The sequence below is a fragment of the Oryza sativa genome, chromosome 5, assembly GCF_034140825.1.
Source record: "Oryza sativa Japonica Group chromosome 5, ASM3414082v1".
Taxonomy (NCBI): Eukaryota; Viridiplantae; Streptophyta; class Magnoliopsida; order Poales; family Poaceae; genus Oryza; species Oryza sativa.
The window spans coordinates 29,142,045-29,166,591 of record NC_089039.1 but is presented as its reverse complement, the minus strand read 5'-3'; the positions used below and the strand labels follow the sequence as shown (position 1 = coordinate 29,166,591).

The 24,547-nt window shown below is 50.5% G+C and overlaps 2 protein-coding genes and 1 pseudogene across 2 annotated transcripts; 2 read left to right on the top strand and 1 right to left on the bottom strand.

The window, feature by feature from the left end:
- Positions 1–1,428: 1,428 nt before the first annotated feature.
- Positions 1,429–2,090, bottom strand: LOC107281010 (uncharacterized; annotated as a pseudogene).
- Positions 2,091–15,166: 13,076 nt separating this feature from the next.
- On the top strand, positions 15,167–20,885 carry LOC4339732 (protein REDUCED WALL ACETYLATION 3). Its single transcript, XM_015785264.3, has 16 exons — positions 15,167–15,568; positions 16,228–16,319; positions 16,545–16,673; positions 16,764–16,820; positions 16,896–16,968; positions 17,510–17,668; positions 18,044–18,193; positions 18,288–18,543; positions 18,626–18,747; positions 18,923–19,009; positions 19,167–19,255; positions 19,373–19,435; positions 19,516–19,572; positions 20,039–20,135; positions 20,216–20,374; positions 20,471–20,885. Exons 1-15 carry the CDS (start codon positions 15,536–15,538, stop codon positions 20,372–20,374), a joined length of 1,623 nt encoding a protein of 540 aa, XP_015640750.1. The 5' UTR covers positions 15,167–15,535; the 3' UTR covers positions 20,471–20,885.
- A 1,420-nt stretch (positions 20,886–22,305) lies between these two features.
- Positions 22,306–23,618, top strand: LOC4339731 (uncharacterized). Its single transcript, XM_015782878.3, has one exon. The coding sequence runs from the start codon at positions 22,462–22,464 to the stop codon at positions 23,353–23,355; it is 894 nt and encodes a 297-aa protein (XP_015638364.1). The 5' UTR covers positions 22,306–22,461; the 3' UTR covers positions 23,356–23,618.
- The last annotated feature ends 929 nt before the right edge of the window (positions 23,619–24,547 follow it).

Below are 24,547 nucleotides of genomic sequence, written 5' to 3'. Positions count from 1 at the left end.
CGGACCGCGAGGCCGCCGTCGCCACCCGGGAGGCAACACTGGCGACGCACGAGGCCGCCTGCGCCGAAGAGGAGTCCGCACTCCGCCTCCGCGAGGACGCGCTCACCGAGCGGGGGCGAGCTCTCGAGGAGGCCGAGGCCGCGACGCAGCGGCTGGCGGACAGCCTGTTCCTCCGCGAGGCAGCGCGGGAGGAGCAGGCACGCCGCAATCTGGAAGGCGCCCGCGCCGAGAGGGCCGCACTGGATCAGCGGGCCACTGAGCTCGAGGCGCGGGCGAAGGAGCTGGACGCGAGAGCGCACAGTGGCGGGGCGGCCGCGGGCCACGGCGACCTAGCCGCCCGCCTCGCAGCCGCCGAACACACCATCGCCGAGCTGCAGGGCGCGCTGGACTCGTCCGCCGGGGAGGTCGAGGCCCTCCGCTTGGCGAGCGAGGTAGGGCCTGGCATGCTTCGGGACGCCGTCTCCCGTCTAGACCGCGCCGGGCGGCAGGCGGGCCTCTGGGGCGGGCGGTACGCGAAGTACGCCGCCAACCAGGGGGGCCTCGCCCAGCGCCTCTCAGAGATGGCCGGGGCCCTCGAGCGGCTCCCCGAGGAGCTCGAGGAGACGATCAAGTCATCCTCGAGGGACCTCGCCCGGGGTGCAGTGGAGCTCGTACTGGCAAGCTACCAGGCCAGGGACCCTGACTTCTCCCCGTGGGCAGCGCTGGAAGAGTTCCCTCTCGGAACCGAGGACGGCGCGCGCGCGCAGGTCCGGGACGCCGCCGACCACATCGTCCACAGCTTCGAGGGTACGGCCCCTCGGCTCGCGTTCGCGCTCGACTCCGACGAGGAGGGCGGTGACGACGGTGCGGACGACAGCGACGACGAGGCCGACGACCCGGGCGCGTCGGAGTGAGCCCCCAGGCCCCCGCCAATCTTAATAACTTTTCCTTCTTCTTCCGAGGCCTTCGGGCCCCCTTCTTGTATAGACTGATTTAATCTGCAATCAAGTAAAGAGGAAATTTCTGCGTCAGTTCTGTTTGTTGTGTGTATGAGACGAGGATGGTCTGTGCCGCGGTCCTTCTGTGTCTTGGCTTGAACAAGGGCTCGTGCCCAGGTCCCAGCCTCAAACGGCGCGGGTCGGGGCCTGCGTTACCCCGATACGCTGATACGGATACGGATACGCGATACGGTGTTACCGGGATACACCGTCTTCCTAAAAACATGGATACGGGGATACGCGAATATATACATATATACAATTTAAAAATACAAAAAAACTAAGTGTGAAATATGGACTTAAAAAATAGGAATCACAACACATGTGTTCTTCAAATAGATGGTAGATAAAATTGTTCACATAGTAGATAAATCAACAGTAGAGCATCACCACAGCGCTAAACTAATTAGAATTAATTAACTTGTCCTTGACTTCAAATTCAACTCAATAACTAGATTGCAAGACTAGATAAATTGATTGTTGATTTCATCCATTGGAACCGAAGTGGATGAAGGCCCGTTATCGCCTTGTATGTCCAATGCACCAAGATCTTCCAGTAGTCTCTCAAGGTCAGGCTCATCAAGTGTCAGTTCAGCTTGTTGAAGAAAATCAGCACCACCATCAAACAACTCATATCTATCTCCTGCAACATCCCACATTATTGATGGGCCACTGTAGTATTCTTCAGATCTCCTAGAAAGAAGACGCATATTTTGGTGCACAAACACCAAATCCTCAGCACGTGCAGGCCTAAGACTAAAAAAAATGCAATTGTGTTAATTTCATGCATTACTAACATACAGGAAACTAAATAAGTAAGAGAAGGAACTAAACTTGTTTCTCATTGAACTATGGATGAAACCATAAGTGCTCCAGTTTCTTTCGGCACAAGAAGATGATGTTGGCTGTCCGTAATTTTAGTGCCAACTTTTTAAGCTCAGGTGCAGAGTTACCATAGATTCCCCACCATTGCTTTGCATTCATATGGGCTCTATCCTCAATTGAGTCAAAGGAATTAAACCCACTGCCAAACAATGAGAAATATGCAAATTGTTGTTTGATCTTTCTCAAGTCATCCCCAGAGAAATATCTTCTAAAACACTTATTTCTCATATCTGAAATCTCCTCATCCATATGAGGGGCTTGGCGGTTTGGAGCCTCCTCCAACCAAGTCTCATAGTAGTACCTACATGTTGTAAAAAAGATTATTGAGCTGCTAGCAACAATTATAAATTATGCACATAAAAATTGAAAAGAGGTAGAACATCATTACTTTGGGTTTAGTGAATGTGCTAAGCAATGCAAGGGGGTAGTACTTTTTGCCCATCGGAAGTGTAAGATCTCATTCACATGAAAGAAAAAAGAACATTGCTCATCTAGTTCTTTCCCTTCATGACGATAGATGATTTTTTTTCACCTTATCTATCATGGAATCCCACATCTCATAGATCAAATGGAGGCATGGTTTGTCAGTGTCAGCAGCACGAATCATAGAGTAGATAGGCTCACAGAAATCAATGATATATTTCACTTTATCCCACCATAAATCATTTAAAATCTTCTCCTTGACATGTTGTGCTTGAACTTGATTGTCCTCCCTATAGGCATTCCATTTTTCACTAGCCACCATCAAGATTAAGTTCTCTTTGATAGCACGAAACCTCTTAAGCATCACAATAGTAGATGCAAATCTAGTATCAGCAATGGCAAGAAATTTCAGCTTACTAAAATCATTGAACATGGAGAGCCTCATTGAGTGATTCATAATGAAATTCTTTATGGCAGATGCATCTGCAGCCACTTCACTAATCCATTGGAATTCTAGAAAAGCATCCCCACTAGAGTTTTTGGCAGCACATATACTCTTCAAGGCTAAGTTCAAAGTATGGACAACACATGGTGTCCAGAAAATGTGGCTGTACTTTTGTTCAACCATCAATCCAGCAGCCCTACAATTAGATGCATTATCAGTAATAACTTGCACGACATTATTTGGGCCAACCTCTTCAATGATGGCAAACATTTTCTCAGCAATATATTCCTTCCTCTTGATTTCTCCTTCAGTATAGATTGCTTTTAAAAACATTGGTCCATCTTCTGTCACTGCAAGAAAATTCAAGATTGGTCGCCTTTGAGCATCAGACCATCCATCAGATACAATACTCACACCTTTCGTAGACCATGTTGACTTGACAGCATTCAGCAAGCGCTCAACATTTGTCCTCTCTTGAACAAGAAGTGTTGTTCTTAATTTGTTGAAATTTGGAGGGGTATAACCACCAAGTTGGTTGTTGCAAGCAAACTGGAAAGCCTTCCTGAAATATGGATTTCTTGCAACATTGAAAGGAATACCTGCAAACCAAATGCACACATATAATTAGTTGCACGTCATAAACAAAACAAAATTGATAATGTTAGAACTGAAAAAAAAACATGCTATATTCTGACCTGATGTATAGAACATCCTCGCAATCAAAGCATCAAGCTTGGCACGAGCATCTAAATTGAAGCTTGACTCAATAGCTGAAACAGCCCTTCTCTTCCCCCTACTCACACTCTCTGTTGGTAGTGGGATGTCCTTAGGCAAATTCCTTGCAGAGATTGCTTCAGCTCTAGTCATTTCATCTTGAAGTTGCCCAAGTATATCTACTGTCACCTTTTTGCATGTAGCCACACCAATTGTTCCAATTTTCAAGAGATGTGCTTTAACTCTTGAGTAACTCCCATGGATAACTTGGTTACAAAACTGCATCTGAACCTTGCATTCCCTCCTTGACCTTTCCCTGTCTTTTCCAGCAGCTCAACATACCTCCACAAGGGCTTCTTTTCATCATCATTGGGTGGAATCACACGAGCAGCATTCAAAATGCTCCTTGCATGCCCTCCCATTGTTGAACCACTCCCACTAGATGGTCTCGATGCATCAAAACCAGTATTACCACTAGGATTGCTAGCACTACCACTATCATTTGAGCTTCCACTTCTAAAATCCATTGAATCTACCAAAGATGACAGCAATTATACTAAGAAAAATTGAACCGGAACACTACGCACAGTGCAGATCAAACTTGGAGGGGATATTCACTTACCTAAGGATCCTCAGCGTCGTCGGAGGCCGGGATCGAAGGAAGCCAACACGGTGCTGGGCGCCGGTTGGAGGCTTGGAGCGGGCGGCGCGGCACCTTGTGGAGGAGGAGTCGCGGAGGAGAGCGCAGAGGAGGGGGCGCTGTGCCGGCCGTAGGCGGCAGCGCGGCGCCTGCCGCTGGCGGCGGCGAGGCGGCGCAGCGACGGCGTAGGCGGCGGCGCTGAGATGGGGATCGGGGAAGCGAGGAGAGAGGGGCAGCGTGAGTTGTGACTTGTGAGAGCGAGGGGCGGCGCGGGTGGAGGAGGAGAGCATGTTTTGTTCCTGTGCGATGCGATTTAGGGTTACCCCGTATCAGGTCCGTATCCCACCGTATCGGGAGAATATCCATATTTATTTTAATTATCTAAAAATAAGAAAAATGAGGGATACGTATGGGATACGTATCCGGACGTATCCCGCACGTATCCGTATCCGGAGGCGTATCAGATACTGATACGACGGTAATCTACCGTATCAGGGTAACGTAGGTCGGGGCTAGTGCCTGGGGAGATCCTCGTGTCGAGACTGGCCAGGCCGGGAGCGCGGTGACCGAGGGTTATGGATGACCCGATTGTGGGCCTTTGCCGATTCCCCCCCGGAGTTCACCACGCCCCGGGGCACGGCTCGGTTCTGGGCCCCGTTTGGCGATTTTAGCCGGCCCAGGCCACTGAGGGCAGGGTCGAGCACGAGCGTGCTAATTCAAGCCAAGATTCTTCAAAAGGAAACGATGGCACAGACACAGTCCTCAGGAAATCGAAAATGCTTTTATTGAAATACGGAAGAGAAAAAAAGGTAAGTATATGCATGTGGTAGCCCCCGGCCAACCCTGCACGCCCGGGGGGGGTGCGGGGTTGGCCCGAGCCCGAGACATGACACCCGACCCCCACTAGGGGTAGAAGCGGCAAAGGTGTTCGATGTTCCACGGGTTAGGCAGCTCTGTGCCGTCGCCCGTGGCCAGCCGAACGGAGCCCGGTCGGGGGACGCCGATCACTCGATACGGACCCTCCCACATTGGTGAGAGCTTGCTCAGTCCAGCACGCGTTTGGACGCGGCGTAGGACGAGGTCGTCGACGCAGAGTGATCGGGCCCGGACGTGGCGCTGATGGTAGCGCCGCAGGCTCTGCTGGTAGCGCGCGGCTCGGAGGGCCGCGCGCCGCCTTCGCTCTTCCAAATAGTCGAGGTCGTCTCGGCGAAGCTGATCTTGATCAGCCTCGCAATACATGGTGACCCGAGGGGACCTCAGGGTGAGCTCAGATGGGAGGACCGCCTCCGCGCCGTAGACGAGGAAGAAAGGCGTTTCCCCGGTTGCTCGGCTTGGCGTGGTTCGGTTCGCCCAGAGCACCGCTGGCAGCTCCTCGATCCACGAGTCGCCGTGCTTCTTGAGGATGTTGAAGGTCTTGGTTTTGAGGCCCTTGAGGATTTCCGCGTTGGCGCGCTCCACTTGGCCATTGCTTCTGGGGTGGGTGGGGGAGGCGAAGCAGAGCTTGATGCCCATGTCTTCGCAGTAGTCACCGAAGAGCTCACTAGTGAACTGGGTGCCGTTATCCGTAATGATACGGTTAGGCACCCCAAACCGAGCAGTGATGCCCCTGATGAATTTAAGCGCGGAGTGCTTATCGATCTTGATGACCGGATAAGCCTCGGGCCACTTAGTGAACTTGTCGACAGCGACATACAGATACTCGAACCCACCCGGGGCCCGCCTGAACGGACCCAAGGATATCGAGCCCCCAGACAGCAAACGGCCACGAAAGAGGTATGGTCTGCAGGGCCTGGGCCGGCTGATGGGTTTGCCTGGCGTGGAACTGGCACGCCCTGCACCGCCGGACCAGATCGACCGCATCGTTGAGAGCCGTCGGCCAATAGAAACCCTGGCGAAAGGCCTTGCCAACCAAGGTGCGTGAGACGGAGTGGGCTCCGCACTCACCTTCATGGACATCGGCGAGAAGCTCGACGCCTTGTTCCCGAGGAATGCACTTCAGGAGGACTCCGTTAGCCGCGCGCCGATAGAGGGTCCCTTCCACCAGCACGTAGCGCTTGGAGATGCGCCGGACGCGTTCACTCCCTTCGCGGTCCTCGGGTAGAGTCTTATCTGCGAGGTACGCCTGGATCTCAGTGATCCAAGCAATCAATCTAGGGGAGCTGGAAGCGCTCCCCTCGGGTCCCGAGGCCTAGACTCCGACGGGCCTCGGGGGCCGTTCAGGCGCGTCCGTCTCTCCTAGGGGGTCGGGTCGCGCCGACGGCTGGGCAAGCCTTTCTTCAAAGGCGCCCGGTGGGGTCTGGGCTCGCGAGGAAGCAAGCCTTGAGAGTTCGTCGGCGACCGCGTTATCCCGTCTGGGCACGTGCCGAAGCTCTATCCTGTCGAAATGGCGCTCCATACGCCGCACCTGGCGCACGTAAGCGTCCATCTGCGGGTCAGAGCACTGGTACTCCTTACAGACCTGGTTAACGACCAACTGGGAGTCGCCTAACACCAGGAGGCGGCGGATCCCCAGTCCAGCTGCCACTCTGAGTCCCGCAAGGAGTCCCTCGTACTCCGCCATATTGTTGGTCGCCCGAAAGTCGAGGCGGACCAGGTATCTGAGGACGTCTCCGCTCGGCGAGGTCAACGTGACCCCCGCACCGGCGCCCTGAAGAGACAGGGAGCCATCGAACTGCATCACCCAGTAGGCGGTGTGAGGCAGCTGCGTGGGGCCCGAGCTGGCCTCGGGGGCGGAGACGGGCTCGGGAGCTGGGGTCCACTCCGCCACAAAGTCGGCGAGGGCCTGGCTCTTGATCGCGTGGCGTGGTTCAAAGCGCAAATCGAATTCAGAGAGTTCGATTGCCCATCTCACCACCCGTCCAGTACCCTCTCGGTTATGCAAGATTTGGCCGAGGGGGTAAGACGTAACTACCGTGACCCGATGCGCCTGGAAATAATGGCGTAACTTCCTCGAAGCCATCAGAATAGCGTAAAGCATCTTCTGGGCCTGAGGGTATCGGGTCTTGGCGTCCCGGAGGGCCTCGCTAACGAAGTAGACAGGCCGCTGCACCTTTCGGCGGGGCCGATCCTCTTCGCCAGGGGCCGCATTTCCAGGGCGCTCTTCGCCCGAGAGGCCACACGGGGCGCACTCGGCTTCTGTGCCGACGACCTCGGGGTCAGAGAGCGACAGGCGCGGCCTTCCCGCAGTGGCCCTGGGGCCGTCCTGGGGGTCGGGGACGCCTGGCACCGTCGGACAAGCAGGCGGAGGGCCAGCTCCGGCCGTCGGGGGCCTTGGGCCGCCGTTCGGCTCGGGGGCCTCTCCTCCCTGCTCTCTCCCGGGTCGAGTCGACACAGGGTGGGGATGCGCGGAGTGAGGGTTGTCCTCGTCGCGCTCCACGACCAACGCCGCTTTGAGGTCGCCATGGACGGTGATGGGGCCACCGGGGCCCGGCATCTTCATCTGGAGATAGGCGTAGTGGACCGCCGCCATGAACTTCACCAACGCGGGCCTCCCCAGGACCGCGTTGTAGGGCAGACTGAGGTCCGCCACATCGAAGTCCACCCGCTCTGTGCGGAAGTTGGCGGAACCACCGAAGGTGACCGGGAGGTCGATATGACCCAGCGGCCAGGTGTGCCCCGGCGTCACACCGATGATCGGCTGGGACGGCCGGAGCACCATCCCCGGGGCCTTGATGGCGTCAAAGGCTGCGGGGGAAAGGATGTTGAGGGCTGCTCCCCCGTCTATGAGGACACGCCCCAACTTCACATTGCAAACGGTGGGGGAAACCACCATCGCGATCTGTCCTCCCCGGGCAACGCACGACGGGTGGTCGGTCTGGTCGAAGGTGAGGGCAACCTCCGACCACCGCGCCCGCCGCGTCGCCTCATGGGTAGGGGCCGCGGCCAGAAGCTCTCGCTTCATGGCCTTGAGGCTCCGGCGAGAAGCGTGAGCGCACGCTCCCCCATCGACGGTGGCGACGGTGGCCTCAGGCTCCTGGAACCCCAGGTCATCGTCGCCATCGTCGATGTCCTCGGCGGTGGCCTTCTGCTTGGCCTCACCTCGCCGGTTGCCGGCGGGAGCCGCCGGGGTCTTGCCCTCACGGCGCTCCTGCCTCTTCTCCTCCTCCCACTTCCTCGTCCGCTCAGCCAAACTTTTGACCGCGCGGCAGTCCACGAGATCGTGGAGGGAGGTGTTGTGCACGGTACACCACTTGCCGGTCGGGCGCTCCCTGCTGGGAGCGCCGGCCTCCTTCTTTTTGTCGCTCGCAGGCCTCCCCTTTCGGGGAGCCCGCGAAGCGCCCTCGACGGCGAGGACATGACCCTCGTCGTCGGAACGGGCCGATCCCTTCTTCCTCCTCCTGTCCCGCCGCCCTGACCGAGCGGCGGACCCGGGGGCAGCCGGAGCTGCCACACCAGAACCGGAGGAGTTCCAGGTCCAGGCCTCCTCTTTGTGAGCCACACGGTCCGCGAGCTCAAAAAGCTGCGCGGTGGTCTGGGACTCCTTGGAGGCGATCTTCTCGAGCATGCGGTTGTGCCGCACGCCCCCCCTGAACGCGTAGATCACCGCGTGTGCGGGGATGCACGGTATGGTGTTGCGGACTTGACAGAACCGCTGAATGTACGAGCGAAGAGACTCATCGTCCCTTCGCTATACCACATGCAAGTCCGCTTCTTCGCCTGGGTGCGGATATATGCCCTGGAAGTTCGTGGTGAACTGCTGGCACAAATCCTCCCAAGAGTGGACCGACGCGGGTGGCAAGTTCATTAGCCAACCCCGCGCCTGACCCTTCAGGGCCATGGGGAAGAAATTCGCCATGACCCTGTCGTCACCCCCGGCGGCCTCGATCCCGGTCGTGTAGATCTGGAGAAACTCGGCGGGGTTGACGCTTCCGTCGTATTTTTTGGTGATGGTGGGCCGGAACCTTGGGGGCCAACGGACGTTCCGAAGGCTCGCCACAAAGGCTCGACAGCCGGCACCGCCAACCGGGGACACGGGGGGCCGGCCCCCGTGCCCGGACCGAAGTGGCGCTCCGGACGAGGAAGCGCCCTCCGTTGCGTAGGCGGCGCGACGAGTGTCGTGCCGGCGCTCGATATCGAGGCGGGCATCCGGCCCCCCACGCACATCTTCTTGGGTTGGAGGCGTTGACGAGGGAATGGCAGACGAACGGCGGGTAACGGCCGCCGCTCGCCGCGCCCTCCGCCTCGACGACATGGAGCCGGTGGCGGCAGCGCCAGAGGCCTCGGTGGCGGAGGACCGCCCGCCGGCGCCTAGGCGCTGCTGCGCCGTCATGACCAAGTCGGCCACGTCATCCAGCCAACGTCGGGCTGGAGTCTCTGGATCGGGGACGACGGGCGGGTGACGCAGGAGCGCGCCCGCAGCCTGGAGCGCGCCCTGGGGCGTGCCGCCATCGCCGTAGACGAGGCGGCGACGCGCCCCGTCCCGCCGTCCTCCCCCGTCGCCCGCGGGCGGCGAAGTCGCGGATCCTTCGACCTCCCCGAGCGCCTCCCCCCGCCCAAGATTTCGGTGAGAGGGGGACGGTGGGGTGCGAGCCCGACGGCGCGGGTTCTGCTCCCCGTCGTCACCACTAGCGTTCGGAGGGAGGCTGTGCGCCACTGCCCGTTCGGCCATTGGGCTGAGCGGGAGAAGCTTGGCGCACACGAAAGAGGACGAGGGCTTCGAAAGACACGCGCGCCCTCTACCTGGCGCGCCAGATGACGGAGCGTGGGGCTCCTCACCGGGAGACCGCGCAGGCCCCCCTTTGCCGGTTCGGCCGGGGGCGCTAAGTGAGGTTCTTCGCCCTCGATCTGAGGAACGTCAGCGAGAGAGGAAATGCACAAGATACGGGCGACGTATACAGGTTCGGGCCGCTGAGAAGCGTAACACCCTACTCCTGTGTTCTGGTGGATCTGTGTGTGAAGGAATACAGAGAGCCGGAGAGCGAGAGAGAGTTCAGGCTCTAGAACCCATTCGCCAGAGTCCCAACCCCTCTGCTTCCTCTTCCTCTTTTCTCTTTTTCTCTTTTTCTAGGCCTGGGCCTCCTTTTTATCTGTTCCGGGGTCACCACATGGGCCTCCTGCTGCCTAAGAAAGGAAACATGCTTTTTACAATGAGGGCTAGTCTACAGCCGGAAGTGACCTCTGACAAGCAGAGCACACGCCTCCTGCCCCGCTCGCCCGCTTTTCCGGTGGACGCCCATTTCAACCTTCATTTAATGGCCAAAGACTTCCTTGCCATACTTGCGCTGAAGCCTGGAATGGATCTGACCGGGACTGACATACCAACTCCAGGAGTTAGCACGCCGGCTCCGGCTAGGGACGAGAGCCAGGAAGCTCTCATCATTCCGACGGGACGGGGCGAGGCATGTGACAGGCCGCCTGTTGCCACCTAACCCGCAATCTGACCGGTCTGTGACCGGTCACACACCGCGACCGGTCACGGACCGGATAAGCATGCGCTGCGCCGCATTAAATGCGGCGTGGCGCGCTCGTCCAACCTGCTATAAATGCGGTTAGGTGAGCCCGCTGTGCTCACCTAACCCACACACGTGGCGCCAAAACCACAGGGGGTCGGGGCGCCCCAGCCCTCGGGGCCGAAACGGGAGCGGCCCGACCCTTCGGGGAGACAGAGGGAGGGGTGGCCACGTCACCCTCGGGCCCGACCCCCCCGAGGGGGTCAGGCCACGTGGGTGACCGCGGCTACCCAAGCCTCTAGTCACGATACCCCCAGCCCCATGTCACCGACAGGTGTTTTTGATTATTATTCTATGATAAATAATTGGGCATTGGAGATTATTGGTTTTGTTATTTAGATTTTATTCACGAAGTGGTTTTGGAGATGATCGGATTTACAGGTGATCGCAGGATCTATCATTTTATGTGGACTGGTCAGACCGGGCTCTGGTAGCCGGTCAGACCGGTGTGTATCGCGCGGTCAGACCGGCGCAGCCCGCGGTCTGACCGGCCGACACTGTGTCGGTTTCGGTTTCGGGTTGTTTATTTGGATATCCGAGTTTATTTCATGATTATGACTTCTAGATGGATACTATACGTATGTAATACTATTGTTTGCTACTAATGAGTCAAATTGGAGATAGCTTGGTCTCGGAATATGGTTTCTTTGTTTGTTCCATGTGTAGGTGACTCGATGTCTCGGGAGAGTATTTGCGGTGATGGACCGGGAGTCGGCTTGGGGATAAGACGACGTCTGTGGTGGTCAGAGATCATGCGGGATACTTAGGCTAGAGTTGATGCACGTGATTGATGGAGATTCCATATGGCATACGATGGAGTTATTGTGTGCGTATGGGATGCGGAGTCGAATTTGGAAGGAGTCCAAATTTGGTACGATTGATTATGTAAAGTTTCTTTCTTGTACTAGTGGATTTCCTAGGGTGTTTAGGACTCCTAGTATGAGTTTGGTTCGTGGCTTTAGGCTGCCTACCTCATGTATAAATAGAGGGGGAGCGTGAGGCTTCCCGGTATCGCTTTAGAGAGCAATTGAGTTGAGTTTTGAGTTAGGGTTTCGAGTTTAGTCGAAATTTTCGTAAGGAGTGCTGTTGGTGCACTTTGTAAACACATAGAGAATCAATAAAGTCGTCATCTACTTTAAGAGTTCTTCGATTTGTGTTTCACCGGGTTTCGGCGGTCTAACCGGCAACTCACCGGTGGTCAGACCGGCGGCATTGCGGCGGTCAGACCGGCGGGAGCACGGCGGTCAGACCGGCGGCGGCGACAGCGAGCGGCAGCTGATCTCGGCGGTCAGACCGGAGATCTAATCTCGGTCAGACCGACGGCAACCAGGCGGTCAGACCGGCAGCGAGGGTAACTTTTAGTTCCGCTAAAAGTTTTCGGTTTTTGGGTATACCAACCATTCACCCCCCTCTGGTTGGCTTAGTTCTTGTGATTCAATCCTACAATTGGTATCAGAGCCTGGCTAGGTTAACATCTCTGGCCCGATGGACACTTGTGAAGGCCTGATGGACCGTGGGTGCCTGCGGGACCCGTATACCTGATGGACCGTAGGCCAGTGGGGGCCCGGATACGGTGAAGGGGCGGTGAAGGGCTGAGGAACACCAATGTGTGAAGGGGGAGATTGTTGAATAGTCCCACATTGGTTATGGAAGTGCAAAGGATCTAAGATATAAGTGGGGGAGCCCCTCACTTCAATGGCTAGCTTTTGGGGTGGGAAATGTCCTTTACGATTCTATAAGAAGGACTGCGCTGGAAGGGAACCACTATATGTTTGGCCGATGACACCAAGGACGAGCCACCAAAATTAGAGTGATTCCGGGGAGCCAACCAGAAAGTGGTCTAGCGTCTCTTCGTGTTTATCATAGAAGGGCACACTTCGCCGAGGTGAGGGCAAAGCCCTGCTCGCTGAGAAGGGGACCACCTATACATTTGTCGACAAATTTTCTACTAAAAATTTGACAGATGTAATTATAGTACAATCGTAGTGTAATTACAATGTAACTTGTATGTAATTACACTGTAACTTGCATGTAACTACAGTGTAACTTGTATGTAAGTTTCACGTAATTTTGAATCGTTAGATCTATTACAAGATTTGTTCTATGGAGGAAGAAAAAAATCACATCACACACATATATGAAAGAATTTGTTCCCACGACCTCTATTTTACTGAAATAACATGTTACCGAGAGATTCTTGAAAGTTACATACAAGTTACATTATAGTTACAGTGTAATTACATGCAAGTTACAGTGTAATTACACTACGATTGTACTGTAATTACATCTGACAAATATTAGGGGGAGAAATTTAATGACAAATATCTAGCAAAATCGTGCTGGAAATGCGTATATTAATTGTCTACTGGCCATGAGCAGGCCAGCTGCGCGTGCTGTGAGCAGAGTCTGCAACAGAAATGGATCCAAATGGCCAACGGAACGGCGACGACAGTAGTGAAGGAAGGAACGTGTGCTGGGAGAAGGACCGACGTGGACAAACGCGGATGGCTAGCGAGGAAGTGACTTGGGGGCCGATATTCATCCCCGCCTAGCCTATCACGTCGCTGCCGTGGCCCGTCGCCTTCGGCTTCGGCCGGCAGCAGGCAGGCTACTGTAGTTTGGCCTTGGAAACTTGGAAATTGGCCGCACCCGCACGTACGCCGGGCGCGCGGTAGTGGACGTTCTCCTATGTAATAATCGCTCTCATGCGATGCGACACTAGAGTGGCGTTGGTGCCAAAACTCTCTTCCGAGTCGTTCGTTCCGGCCAAGTCGTCGTATGCCGATCTACCGCAATGCTATGCTAGCGAGGCTGCATGCGCCGTGGTTGCAAGCCCGCACGCCGCACGCCGTGGCTGCCGGAGCATTACTGGAGTGATGACCAACTGAGCCAATGGCAAATTGACGTGGTGCATGCACCGACAACGACGGACATTAGCAATGACGCAACGCGAGCATCGCGATTTTTCAATTTGTTAATCTTCTCAGCATCAAATCCGGCAGTGACATAAATAAGCTGCTCTGGCCCTCTAGATGATGCATGAACGCTGTCGCAAAGAAACGAGCTTAATTTCAGTTGACTCCATCGATATTTTTTTTTCTGGGCGTGCGTACGTGGTTGGGTGCACGTATCATGCATACGGACGGCATGTGTCGGAGGCTCGGAGCATGTACTGACGTACGGACGGGCGCTGTAGTTTATGGGCCTAGCGCATGATGGGCTATTATGGGCCTGATCGAAAAGCCCAGTTTAGGACAAAACGAGGTTAACTGCAAAGCTCACACGAATTTAATCCAAAATTAATCATGTTAAAATAAATCTAACTAAAAATAATGAGAAAGTCCGAGAAGTATTATTGACAATCTCACAAATTCCAAAAAATACCATCGATAAGTACGAGTTCCATGAAATACCATTATGCCAGAAATGTTATTGCTGTTGGGGTTCCGTTAGCAGCACTTCGTTAAGTGTTGTAAGATAACTTTAACGACGTTGGATGAATGGAATCCTATCAATAATAATATTTCTGGGAACCGGCAAATCACACCAATCAAGATGTAACGCCCAAAAGAGAGGCAAGCGGTAACACACGGTTGAGACAAATAGACAAATGGTCCACAGAGGCTCTACCGCTCTAGAGGTGTGATTTTAATTTTGAGGCAGCACAAATGGAAGAAACCGTTTAGTGAAAATTTACACTATCATAAAATATATCCTAACAGCAGCATGTCACATTCTCCACCTTCCCTAAATCCTTGAGAGCAAACTTTCGGTTACAGAATGCTTTTTTCCTTTTCCACCAAGCCACAAAATTAAAATCACACCTTCCCAATCATACCTCTTCCTCCCGTACTAACCCACCAACACCACAAAGGCAGAAACAGTCCCCCAATAATCGACCAACAAAACCGAGTCCAAAAGAAATCAAATCCAGAATCATTTATTCATTCACCTTTTGTGCACCAGCAGTTCATGAATCCCCCTGACTCGGTATATGTGACACTGTGATTGTACCAAGGGAAAAAAAGACCGAGCACGACACGACACGACGGGGTCCCGGTCCAAACCAAACCAAGCCAAACTATATAAAGGGTCTGTTCAGATCCCACCTTAAAATTTTACACCCTATCACATATTAAAGACCTACTCTCCTCGTTCTTAAAAAAAAAAAAGTGAATCTAGGACTGAATGTGATATATTATAGTACAACGAATCTGGACAGATGTATGTCTAGATTCGTTCTGTCCAGATTTATTATACTAGGATGTATCACATCAAGCACTAGATTGGTTTTTTATGGGACGGATGGAGTATATGAAATATTAAATATAGAAAAAAAATAACTTATGACTAATTTGCAAGACGGATCTTTTAAGTATAATTGCAAATGATTTAACAATGTGTTTGCTACAGTAACCATTTTCTAATAACGGATTAATTAGGCTTAATAAATTCATTTCACAGCTTACTGACGGATTATATAATTAACTTTTTTATTAGTACCAAACATCTTATACGACACTCTCTATAGTAATATTCGATGTGACACGTGAGTACGTGACGCCTGATCTAAACACCCCAAAGAAAAAGAGGCGAAACGAAGGGAAAAAGGAGCCCCATCCCCACCAAACGCAACAACCACCACATCCCGTCAACCGATGCAACCAACCGCTTCGCGTCTCCTCCCCGTCATTCTCCTGCTGCGCCTGCCTCTGCCGCCGACTCCCCGCTCCGCTCCGGCCTCCCTCCCGTCCCGACCGCGACCAGCCACCGCCCCCGTCCCTCCCGCGCGCGCGGTTGCTTCAGATCTCCTCTTCCCCCCTCCCTCACCCGCCGCCAACCCCTCCCGCCATTACGTAGCAGTATATAAAGTCCTATCCCCATCACCCTCCCATTTCGCTGCTTCTCCCTCCCTACCCGCGCCATGGCCTGCTGATTGCTGCTGCTGCTGCTGCTGTTGACTCGTCTCCCGTGGATCTGGATCTTGATCCCCGCGAGAGGAATGGAGGTCTTCGGCCCCGTCACGCCCGGCCAAGTAAGCGCGTGCATCCCATCCCCCGCCGCGAGAATTTTGATTTTCGCTTTGCTGTTTCTTCTACCCCGTTTCGGTTTCCTCCGAGCGAATTCCGGCGAGGGTGCGTGCAGTGTTCGTTCGGTGCACTACAGTAGTATATTCCTGTGGCGGCAAGCCGGCGGCAACGGAGTGCGGCATGTGTATCACGAGCAATTTGGTGAAGGTTCTTATGGAATTTTTCTTTTTTAAGGTTTCTCCTTCCTGGATTCGTGAGAGAATTGCGTGCCTAATACGGCGCGCTTGTCACATGAGCGCTCACCTAACCGCTGTCCTGGCCTTCCGTCCCCTCGGAGGTGTCTTAGCTTCCAAGCTAGTACTAATTTAGTTTTAACTTCGCATGTTTAGCCAAATTGAATCAGATTTTTGATGCCCAATAAAAAAGTTATGACTTAGTGAATGTTGTGAAGGGGAATAGAATTCTTGTGTCTGTATGAGTGATCTGTAAGTCGCCGTGGTTGCCATTTCTACTTCCATTCTTATATGACACTTCGACTGACGTTTACAATCTGAATTTTTAGGCTTAGTGATGATACTTAAATTAAACAAACATCGCTGCAAGTTAAGCTCACTGTCTGGCTCTACCATGGATGAACATAACTCCATGTTTTCATTTCTTGCAGGTTTCGTTTTTGCTGGGTCTTTTCCCTGTCCTCATTGGATGGATCTACGCCGAAATCTTAGAATACAGGAAATCTTTGTTGTATGGGAAAGTGTAAGATTTCTTTCTGAATACTATAATTTTATTTAGCTTTAGGAACTTAGAGTTGGTTGTTGATATGCATATATTCGAAGTCAACTGCCCACCATTGCTCCTAATAATTGAATCATGTAACCAGAGTTTTCGTGATGAAACTGGCATGACATATCTTACTTCATGCAAATGTTGAAAAATCCATGGTCTAATCTCCTCCTATCCGGGCATTCTTTTCATCTGCAGTCACTCGGATGCTAATTTGGAGAATGAGACTATGAAGGAAGATGATAAGGCTGTATTACTTGAAGGAGGGCAGTCAAAATCGCCATCTACAAAGCTCCGAAACATGTCTACAAAAGCAAATTTAATACGGTACTGTTTGAATGCATAATGCACAGTTTTTAGGATTTTAGCAAATTCTATTGCAGTTAAGTGATGTCTCGATGTGGCTGTGAGTTGCAGGTTTATAACAATGGACGAGTCTTTTCTGCTTGAAAACCGTGCTGTGCTAAGAGCAATGTAAGACTATTCAGAGCTAATTTTTTCCACTCTAGAATTTCGTGCTAAGACGCACACCCTTTAACTTTCTTGCAGGGCCGAAGTGGGCATTATTCTGGTCTACTTTTACATTTGTGACCGGACAAATATATTTCCAGAAACTAAGAAGGTAACCATATTGCTCCTTTTCTTACTCTTGACACTCTCAATGATGTACTATATGGAGTAGATGTAAACTGCAACATGTAGCTTTTGGCTAAATTGTAACTGTAGCTTGTTCCACATCCCTGGGGATAGTTCTTACTGTTTTTTATAATCTACCATATCTTGTTTCTTAATTGTTCTTCCTGCAATTAATTCTTGCAAGTTATAGGGACTTTTCTGCCTTAGTTTCAGTGTAGGCTTATCTCTAAAACAAGATAGAGACCGTGAGTTAGGGCTAAGTAGGTGACATATCTGTTCCTTATCTAGTTATCTGACTGGCTTAAGCTTTCTGCCATCTCATACAGACAGAACTCATAGCCAATGGATGTGAGCATGTGGCTTGTAGAAAGGGGATAGGTTATAAGTCGGGGATCGGGGTCTTGTTGGCCAACTTTTCTCGTTGATCTAATAAGCTAGAATTTAGGGATTTACCTCAATTAGGCCAAAAAAGCATTATATGATGTTCATTTCTGCAGTATATAGTAATCTTTGTGTTGTTTTGACAGAGCTACAACCGCGACCTGTTTCTGTTTCTGTACATTCTTCTTATCATAGCATCGGCACTTACTTCACTTAAGAAGCACAATGAAAAATCAGCTTTCACTGGAAAGTCAATACTCTATCTTAATCGTCACCAAACTGAGGAATGGAAAGGGTGGATGCAGGTTAGTGACTTTACTTCACTGCTTCTGTTCTTTTAGTAAATGTGATTTCAGTTATTTCTGTACTGAGTTTTTATAGCGCATGGTTATCATCCTTCCTGTTTTGTACACGCAAGCAATGTACTTTGATGTTTGTTCACCAGGCATTGAGTTAGAAAAAAAAACTCTGGGTATTCTTATCCAAATCGTGCTCTCAGTTTTATGTCATGCACTGTTTTTATTTGGACAAGCCCTATGTTACAGCCATTTCATGCCTCAGAAATTTCCAACTACTGTCGTAGCACTTTTATATTCTTTCTCGCTGTTGTATTATGCAATCCTTTTAGTACTTGTATGTTGGCTTTAAGTGTGCTATAATTATTTTATCTGCCTTTCCAGGTCTTGTTTCTGATGTACCACTATTTCGCTGCCACAGAAATATACAATGCAATTCGGGTGTTCATTGCTGCCTATGTCTGGATGACTGGATTCGGGAATTTCTCATATTATTATATCAAGAAAGATTTTAGCATTGCAAGATTTGCACAGGTTTCCATCCTAGCCCAATTATCCAATGTTGTTTCTTACCCCTTGATTTGTTGTAACCATCTTAGAAATACTAAAGACCATCTTTTAAATGCAGATGATGTGGAGGCTAAATTTCTTTGTGGCCTTCTGTTGCATTGTCCTTGACAATGATTACATGCTGTATTATATATGTCCAATGCACACACTTTTTACTCTGATGGTATACGGATCACTTGGTCTGTTCAACAAGTACAATGAGAAACCATCTGTCATGGCTATTAAGATTGCTTGCTGCTTCTTGACTGTCATTTTGATATGGGAAATTCCTGGGGTATTTGAATTTTTATGGGCCCCCTTTACATTTCTTCTAGGTGAGTTATGCATGTTTTCTGTCTTAGCATTATTCTCATTAACCATGGATAGGATTTTACACCATTTTCCTTTCATGTACAGGATATAAGGATCCAGAGCCTTCCAAGGCAAACTTACCCCTGCTACATGAGTGGCATTTCCGATCTGGCCTTGATCGATACATATGGATTATTGGAATGATCTATGCTTACTTCCACCCTAATGTAAGTAATTCGGTTATGGATCCACATTTCCTCCCTTTGGAACTGCATGAGTGAGCAGTACATATACCGTGTTCCTTTCATACATTTCTTCCTAGGGAGTTCTCTCTTATTTTAAGAATATGTTCCTTGTTTATACTATATATTAATGTAGCATGGAATCCGCTATCTGAAATAGGTTGAACGTTGGATGGAGAAGTTGGAGGAATCTGAGACTAAGGTTAGACTGTTTATCAAGGGAGCCATTGTCACTCTTTCTTTGACGGTAAGTTGCATCCATCTTTTACCAATGCACAGACTTTCTATATTGTCAAGATGACATACTTGTTTGCTTTACCAACTAGATTTGCTTTTGTTTTAAACCATGATGCTGTATTGATTTCAAATGCTGTACTAACTAGGACTTCTGTTCCTCATTTTAGGCTGGTTACCTATGGTATGAATATATCTACAGGCTAGACAAAATTACATACAACAAGTACCATCCCTACACGTCATGGATTCCTATCACGTACGTATAAAAAACACTACCATGATTATATGGCATGTGGTAAATTGTTTCTTTAATTGAATAGACACTTTCAGCAAAAAGAAAACATTGAATTGACACAACACCGTTGTTTTACAGTGTTTATATCTGCCTACGCAACTGCACCCAGCAGTTGAGGAGTGCCTCCTTGGCTCTTTTCGCGTAAGCACCTAATATAATGATGTTTCTTTTTCTTTATTGGCTTTATTTTTTACTAAGATTTTAACCTGTTTTTTCAATAGCTGGCTTGGCAAGATCACACTAGAGACATACATTTCCCAGATTCACATTTGGCTCAGGTATGGTATCAATTTTTTTCAGCATGTGTTACTGTTGTTTTAATTACTTAATGCATGACCGTTCAAAAAAAAAATTTACGCATGACCAGTCCAGTAATCAGCTCTGCATCTGATGTCAAATGTATGAACAGAACTACGAATGAAAATAAACAAGCAATTTGACGGGTTGTGTATTCAGCTGCGTTGACTTAACCTACTTGGTGTAACACCTACAGCTATCATAAGAACTATGATAGATTTAGATTTATTGATGCTAACATTGAAAATATATTTTCTACTTTCAAAGAGAATTCGGAATTCAAATTCAAGAAAAACACAAGAAATGAAGATTTCTGGATTAGAATACATGTCAAAATTTCTTTCTAATATGAAATACGTCTAGGATTTGTTGGCATTGTCCACTCTATTGTGTCCAGTGTTTTTAATTTTAAGAACTGGAACCACGGTGCTGATTCTTATTTTACAGGTCTAGCACGCCAAATGGGCAGCCAAAATGGCTCCTATCTTTTGTACCAGATTATCCATTGCTTAACTTCATGCTTACTACAGCAATCTATCTTCTTGTAAGTGAACCTGCCCAGGGTGCATTTTCATTCAAAAATTATAATCATCGAAGTTATTAATTCCATGATGTATACTGCAGCTATCATACCGGGTGTTTGAGATCACAGGTGTACTGAAGGGAGCTTTTATTCCCAGTAGAGACAACAATCGGCTATATCAAAATTTTATTGCAGGGATTGCCATATCTGCATGCCTGTATTTCTGCTCACTTATTCTTGTGAAAATTACTATTGTATAGGTAAACAGCTGGAACCTACTATAGATACTTACGGCTTTCACATAGTCTGTCTCTATATATCCCAGTTTCCTCAGTATTGGTTCCACGTGATTACAGGTAGAATTGCCAAGTAAATGACCTTGATAGAAGGTCGTTCCTGAAAATTGTGTGCTTGGTATCTGGTGGTAAGATATTCAGCTCAGGCCTCAATTCCATTTTGCATTTGGAGGTAAAGATACAGTTCCCATGAAGGACCTGCCGATCTTCTAGTTGGGAATTGAATTGCCAGAGGATGTAGGTATAGAAGTCAAATTTTGATTTATCATTTCCCCCATTTAAAACACTGTACACAGTTAGCGAAGTTGTGCATTCTTTGGGAGTTGTAGATGCTTTCCTAAGTTGATACAACAGTGTAAGAATTTCCTCCCCTCAAAGCACTGTAACATGTGGTGTACTATACAGAATGATACTACAAGGAAGGGTTTCCCTTTTGTAAAACGAAATATAAAGGGCAAGCCCCAATCTTTCTTTCTTTCTTTCTCCTTCTCCATATGCATGCAGCATGGTACTTTTGGTTTATCCATTGGACCACCCTCGTACTCGTTCACCGGAGCTTCAGCTACTTGAGGCGCTAATTGATTGATGACCTGTGCTTTTGGACCTGATCCTGCGCTTTTTGGACCAGCTAAAACGATCATGCTGGGAAGTGGGAGCTGCTTGGGAGTACAGATCCAGCTCTGCAAGTCTCTGAAATTTTTGGAGCTTTCTTTCAGTTGACAAGGAAATAACCGTTAACCGACAGGAGCCGTACGTGGAGACTCGCTGGATGCATGTGCAGAACTCTCGTGGATTATTGGCAGAATGCCATCATCCGCCAAGGCCAAAAGGCCACCGTGCACAGGCAGCCGCACAGTCTCAGCCGCTAGTTTTGAGGGACCGATCGAGACGAGAGACCACCACCGCGCCGTGCGCCGCCGCGCCGCGCCGCGCGACGCCGTGGCGTGGCGTGGCGGGGACTACAGGCTTGGCGCACCAGAAGGCAGGGCCGCAAGCGCAAAGGGTGGTGGTGTGCATGGCGTTGGCGCCCACGCCGCCCACCGGTTGTTGCCCAACTTCCAGGTAGGAGGTGCGCGGCGGCGCGGTTTTTCTCCAGCACAGGCTGGCTGCGCGCCAAACAATTAGGATATGGGTATTAGCTGCTGCAATCTGACACTGAGGTAAACGTTTGTTTGTGCATAAACAAAACTTGTGTGGTCTATCAATATTAGGCACATACAAATAACATTTCAATATGATTTAATAAGATAAAAAAATATGTTATTGATTTCGATTCTTTGAACATGTGTTAGAGGACGTATCCATGGGAGTATGATGTGGCATATATAGTGGTGTATGCGTAAATCGTTTATTCTAAAAAAACAATTTGTGTATCCATCAAACTGGTTAAAATACTCTCCAATAAAAATTGGATAAAATTTTAGATACTTGTGACACGTTTTTTAAGATGCTAAACGGTGTATTTCACTCTAAAATATTAAATTAATATGTTTTTCAAGTTTATAATAATTAAAACTCAATTAATCATATGTTAATACCATCTTGTTTTGTGTAAAATACTTAATCTTCGTCATTTTTAGGAGAAAAGAGCATCACCTAGTCTAGTCTAACATATTTGAGCCAATGTGTTTGCGAGGAAAATATCATGGAAGATGTGAGTTTTTTAGAGGTGGAAGCCGAGGATTACAAGGTAGTCACTGGTCAGATTAGCGGCTTGAGTTGTGTGATACTGTGATGAAATGGCCGGTGATTTCTGTGGTGGTAGTAGTGGCTTGTGGGTCCAAATCAATAAATCATCATCATGGGACAAAATAAACTAGAGATCGCCAGAAAACAGGAGAAAAATGACCATACTCCCCCTGCGCTGCGCAGCCCCGCGCGAACATCTGCAAGCTGACGAAATGAAGCATCAAACACCTAACCCAAAAACTAATCGCTTCCGACGTTAAGCTTCTCCATTAAATAACGCGCGAAAAATCTCAAATCTCCCTCACTTACAATCACCAAGCTTGCTTGCCTCGCTGGCCTTCCTTGTCTCCTTCCACCCACCAATGGAGGCTCCTCTCCACCTCCCCCTCGCCACCGCCTCCTCCTCCTCCTCCGGCGCCACCGCCGACGAGTCTTCCTCCTCGCCTTCCACCGCCAGCATCGTCGCCCGCGTCGTGGCCGTCCTCGCCGTCGCTTCTGTCTCACTGTTCGCGCGGCACGAGGCCTCTAAAGGCTTCCACGTCGACATCGTCAACGCCGCGCCGCGCGACACCGTCGCCGGCCGGCGGTTCGACCTCTTCTTCGTGTCCAATGGCAAGGCGGAGCGCATCCTCCACTACGCCAACCGCGGCGTGGAGGCGGCGCTGTTCCCGGACGCGTCGTTCCCGCGCAAGCAGGTCACACGTGTCACCGTCAGGATGGCCGGGCACAACCTCACCGACGACGACGACGCGACGGTGATCGCCGCCGGTGTGGCTCCCGGGGAGTACGTCATTTCTCTGAGCCCCAGGCTCATGCACCCCGCCAGCGACAAGGCCGCCGACGCCGTGGCGAACGCGGTGCGCCGCGCCGTGGCGCGCATGTGGCTGTGGGACGGCCGCGGCGCCGCTCCGGCGCGCGTCACGGAGGCCATGGTGGACTACCTCTCCTCCGGCGCCGACGCCGTCGAGGCCTCGCCGGCTAACGACGACGACGACGACGACGCCCCGCACTGCATGTCGGCGCGGTTCCTGGGGCACCTGGAGCGCCGCCGCGGCGGGTTCGTCGCGCGGCTGAACCGGGCAATGAGGGACCGGTGGAGCGACGCCGCCATGGACGCCGCGCTCGGCGTGCCCGCCCGGCCGGTCTGCGCCGCGTACCGCGCGGCGGCGGCGGCGGCGGCGCTGACTCAGCAGCAACCACCGGCCGCGCTGGCTGGCTCCACGTCAGCCGGCGACGGGTCCAGGGTGGCAATGTGAGGCAGCAAGCAAGGCAAGGGCAGTTTGGGTATCACGCATCCACGCGCGTCGCTTCCCATGTAATTAATCCACTATTAGCGACGATAATTAAGTATGGGGTGGGTCATTACCTCGCCTCTAATCGTGGTTGAAGGCGAATTACCGGTCGCTGTCCAAGCTATTTTGTATGTCATTACTGTGGGTTAATCAGATTAAATTAACCCTGTCCTTTGTGCATCCGAATTAAATTATAGTGTATGAATGTATGATGTTAATTACTAGCAGATTTTTTCTGTTTAGGTGGGAGCATGGTGATCGGTAATGATACGAGAAGCTTCGAGAGGTTAATAATCTAAGACCCCCCTAGCCAAAAAAATATATATAAATGAAAAAAATCTGAGACCAACCCAACACGAGGGCCCACCTGTTGGTGACCTAGTTATCGTTTCATTCAACATCGCTTTCGTCCATTCGCAGTTTCATGGACGAACAGGTGAAGAAGATATCTTGAGATGACATGAAAACAATCAGATCAAAGCTGAGGCTGCAGTGTTTTTTGGCTGTCTTGTTCATTGTGGTAGCCCATGGCCATGACCCATCTGGACAGATGGACGGCATGGAATGGGAGTGGCTACTGTTGCATCTGCTTGTCCAGCAGCAGCAGCAGAAGATTTTGTTTAGGGGTGACAGGCTTGCCTAAAGCGGTGAAACGTGCACATACTTTTGTGAGAAAGAGAATGTTGCGTATTCAAATTTTCAGCATGTGAGTTTGTTTGTAGTTTGCACTCAAAAACCAGTAACATGGGTTGCTCTTTTTTCTGCAACTTGCCTTTGAATTGTTCCATCTCGTGCAGCACGCAGCTGACATTCCAATAATACTCCTCAATATATATAACAAAACAAAGACACCGCAGATTCTGAAGAAGAAAAGGTCAAATCTTGGCAAAAAATGATATAGATGAGCAAAGTGTTTGTCAAGTCATGAACTCATGTGAGGAGTGTATTTCCAGACCAAAACTCAGTGATGGAGATTTCTGAAGCTAACGATGTGAAATCTCTAATATGTTGATGTGCAATACTTTCACGCGTTCGTGAAAAAAAAGGTGAAATATGTGGAAATTACCACGGGTCACTCACTAATGCACTTTGTCTTCCTCTAGCTGCCACAGAAAACTGACGGCTGCCATTGTCTTCCAGAGACGAATCCTGACTA

Excerpts from the sequence above, each read along its gene's own strand:
- LOC4339732 (XM_015785264.3), top strand. The coding sequence starts at position 15,536 with ATGGAGGTCTTCGGCCCCGTCACGCCCGGCCAA. Across the intron at positions 17,669-18,043 it reads AATGGAAAGGGTGGATGCAG|GTCTTGTTTCTGATGTACCA; the intron begins GTTAGTGACTTT and ends CTGCCTTTCCAG. Across the intron at positions 18,544-18,625 it reads CCCCTTTACATTTCTTCTAG|GATATAAGGATCCAGAGCCT; the intron begins GTGAGTTATGCA and ends TTTCATGTACAG.
- LOC4339731 (XM_015782878.3), top strand. The coding sequence starts at position 22,462 with ATGGAGGCTCCTCTCCACCTCCCCCTCGCCACCGCCTCCTCCTCCTCC.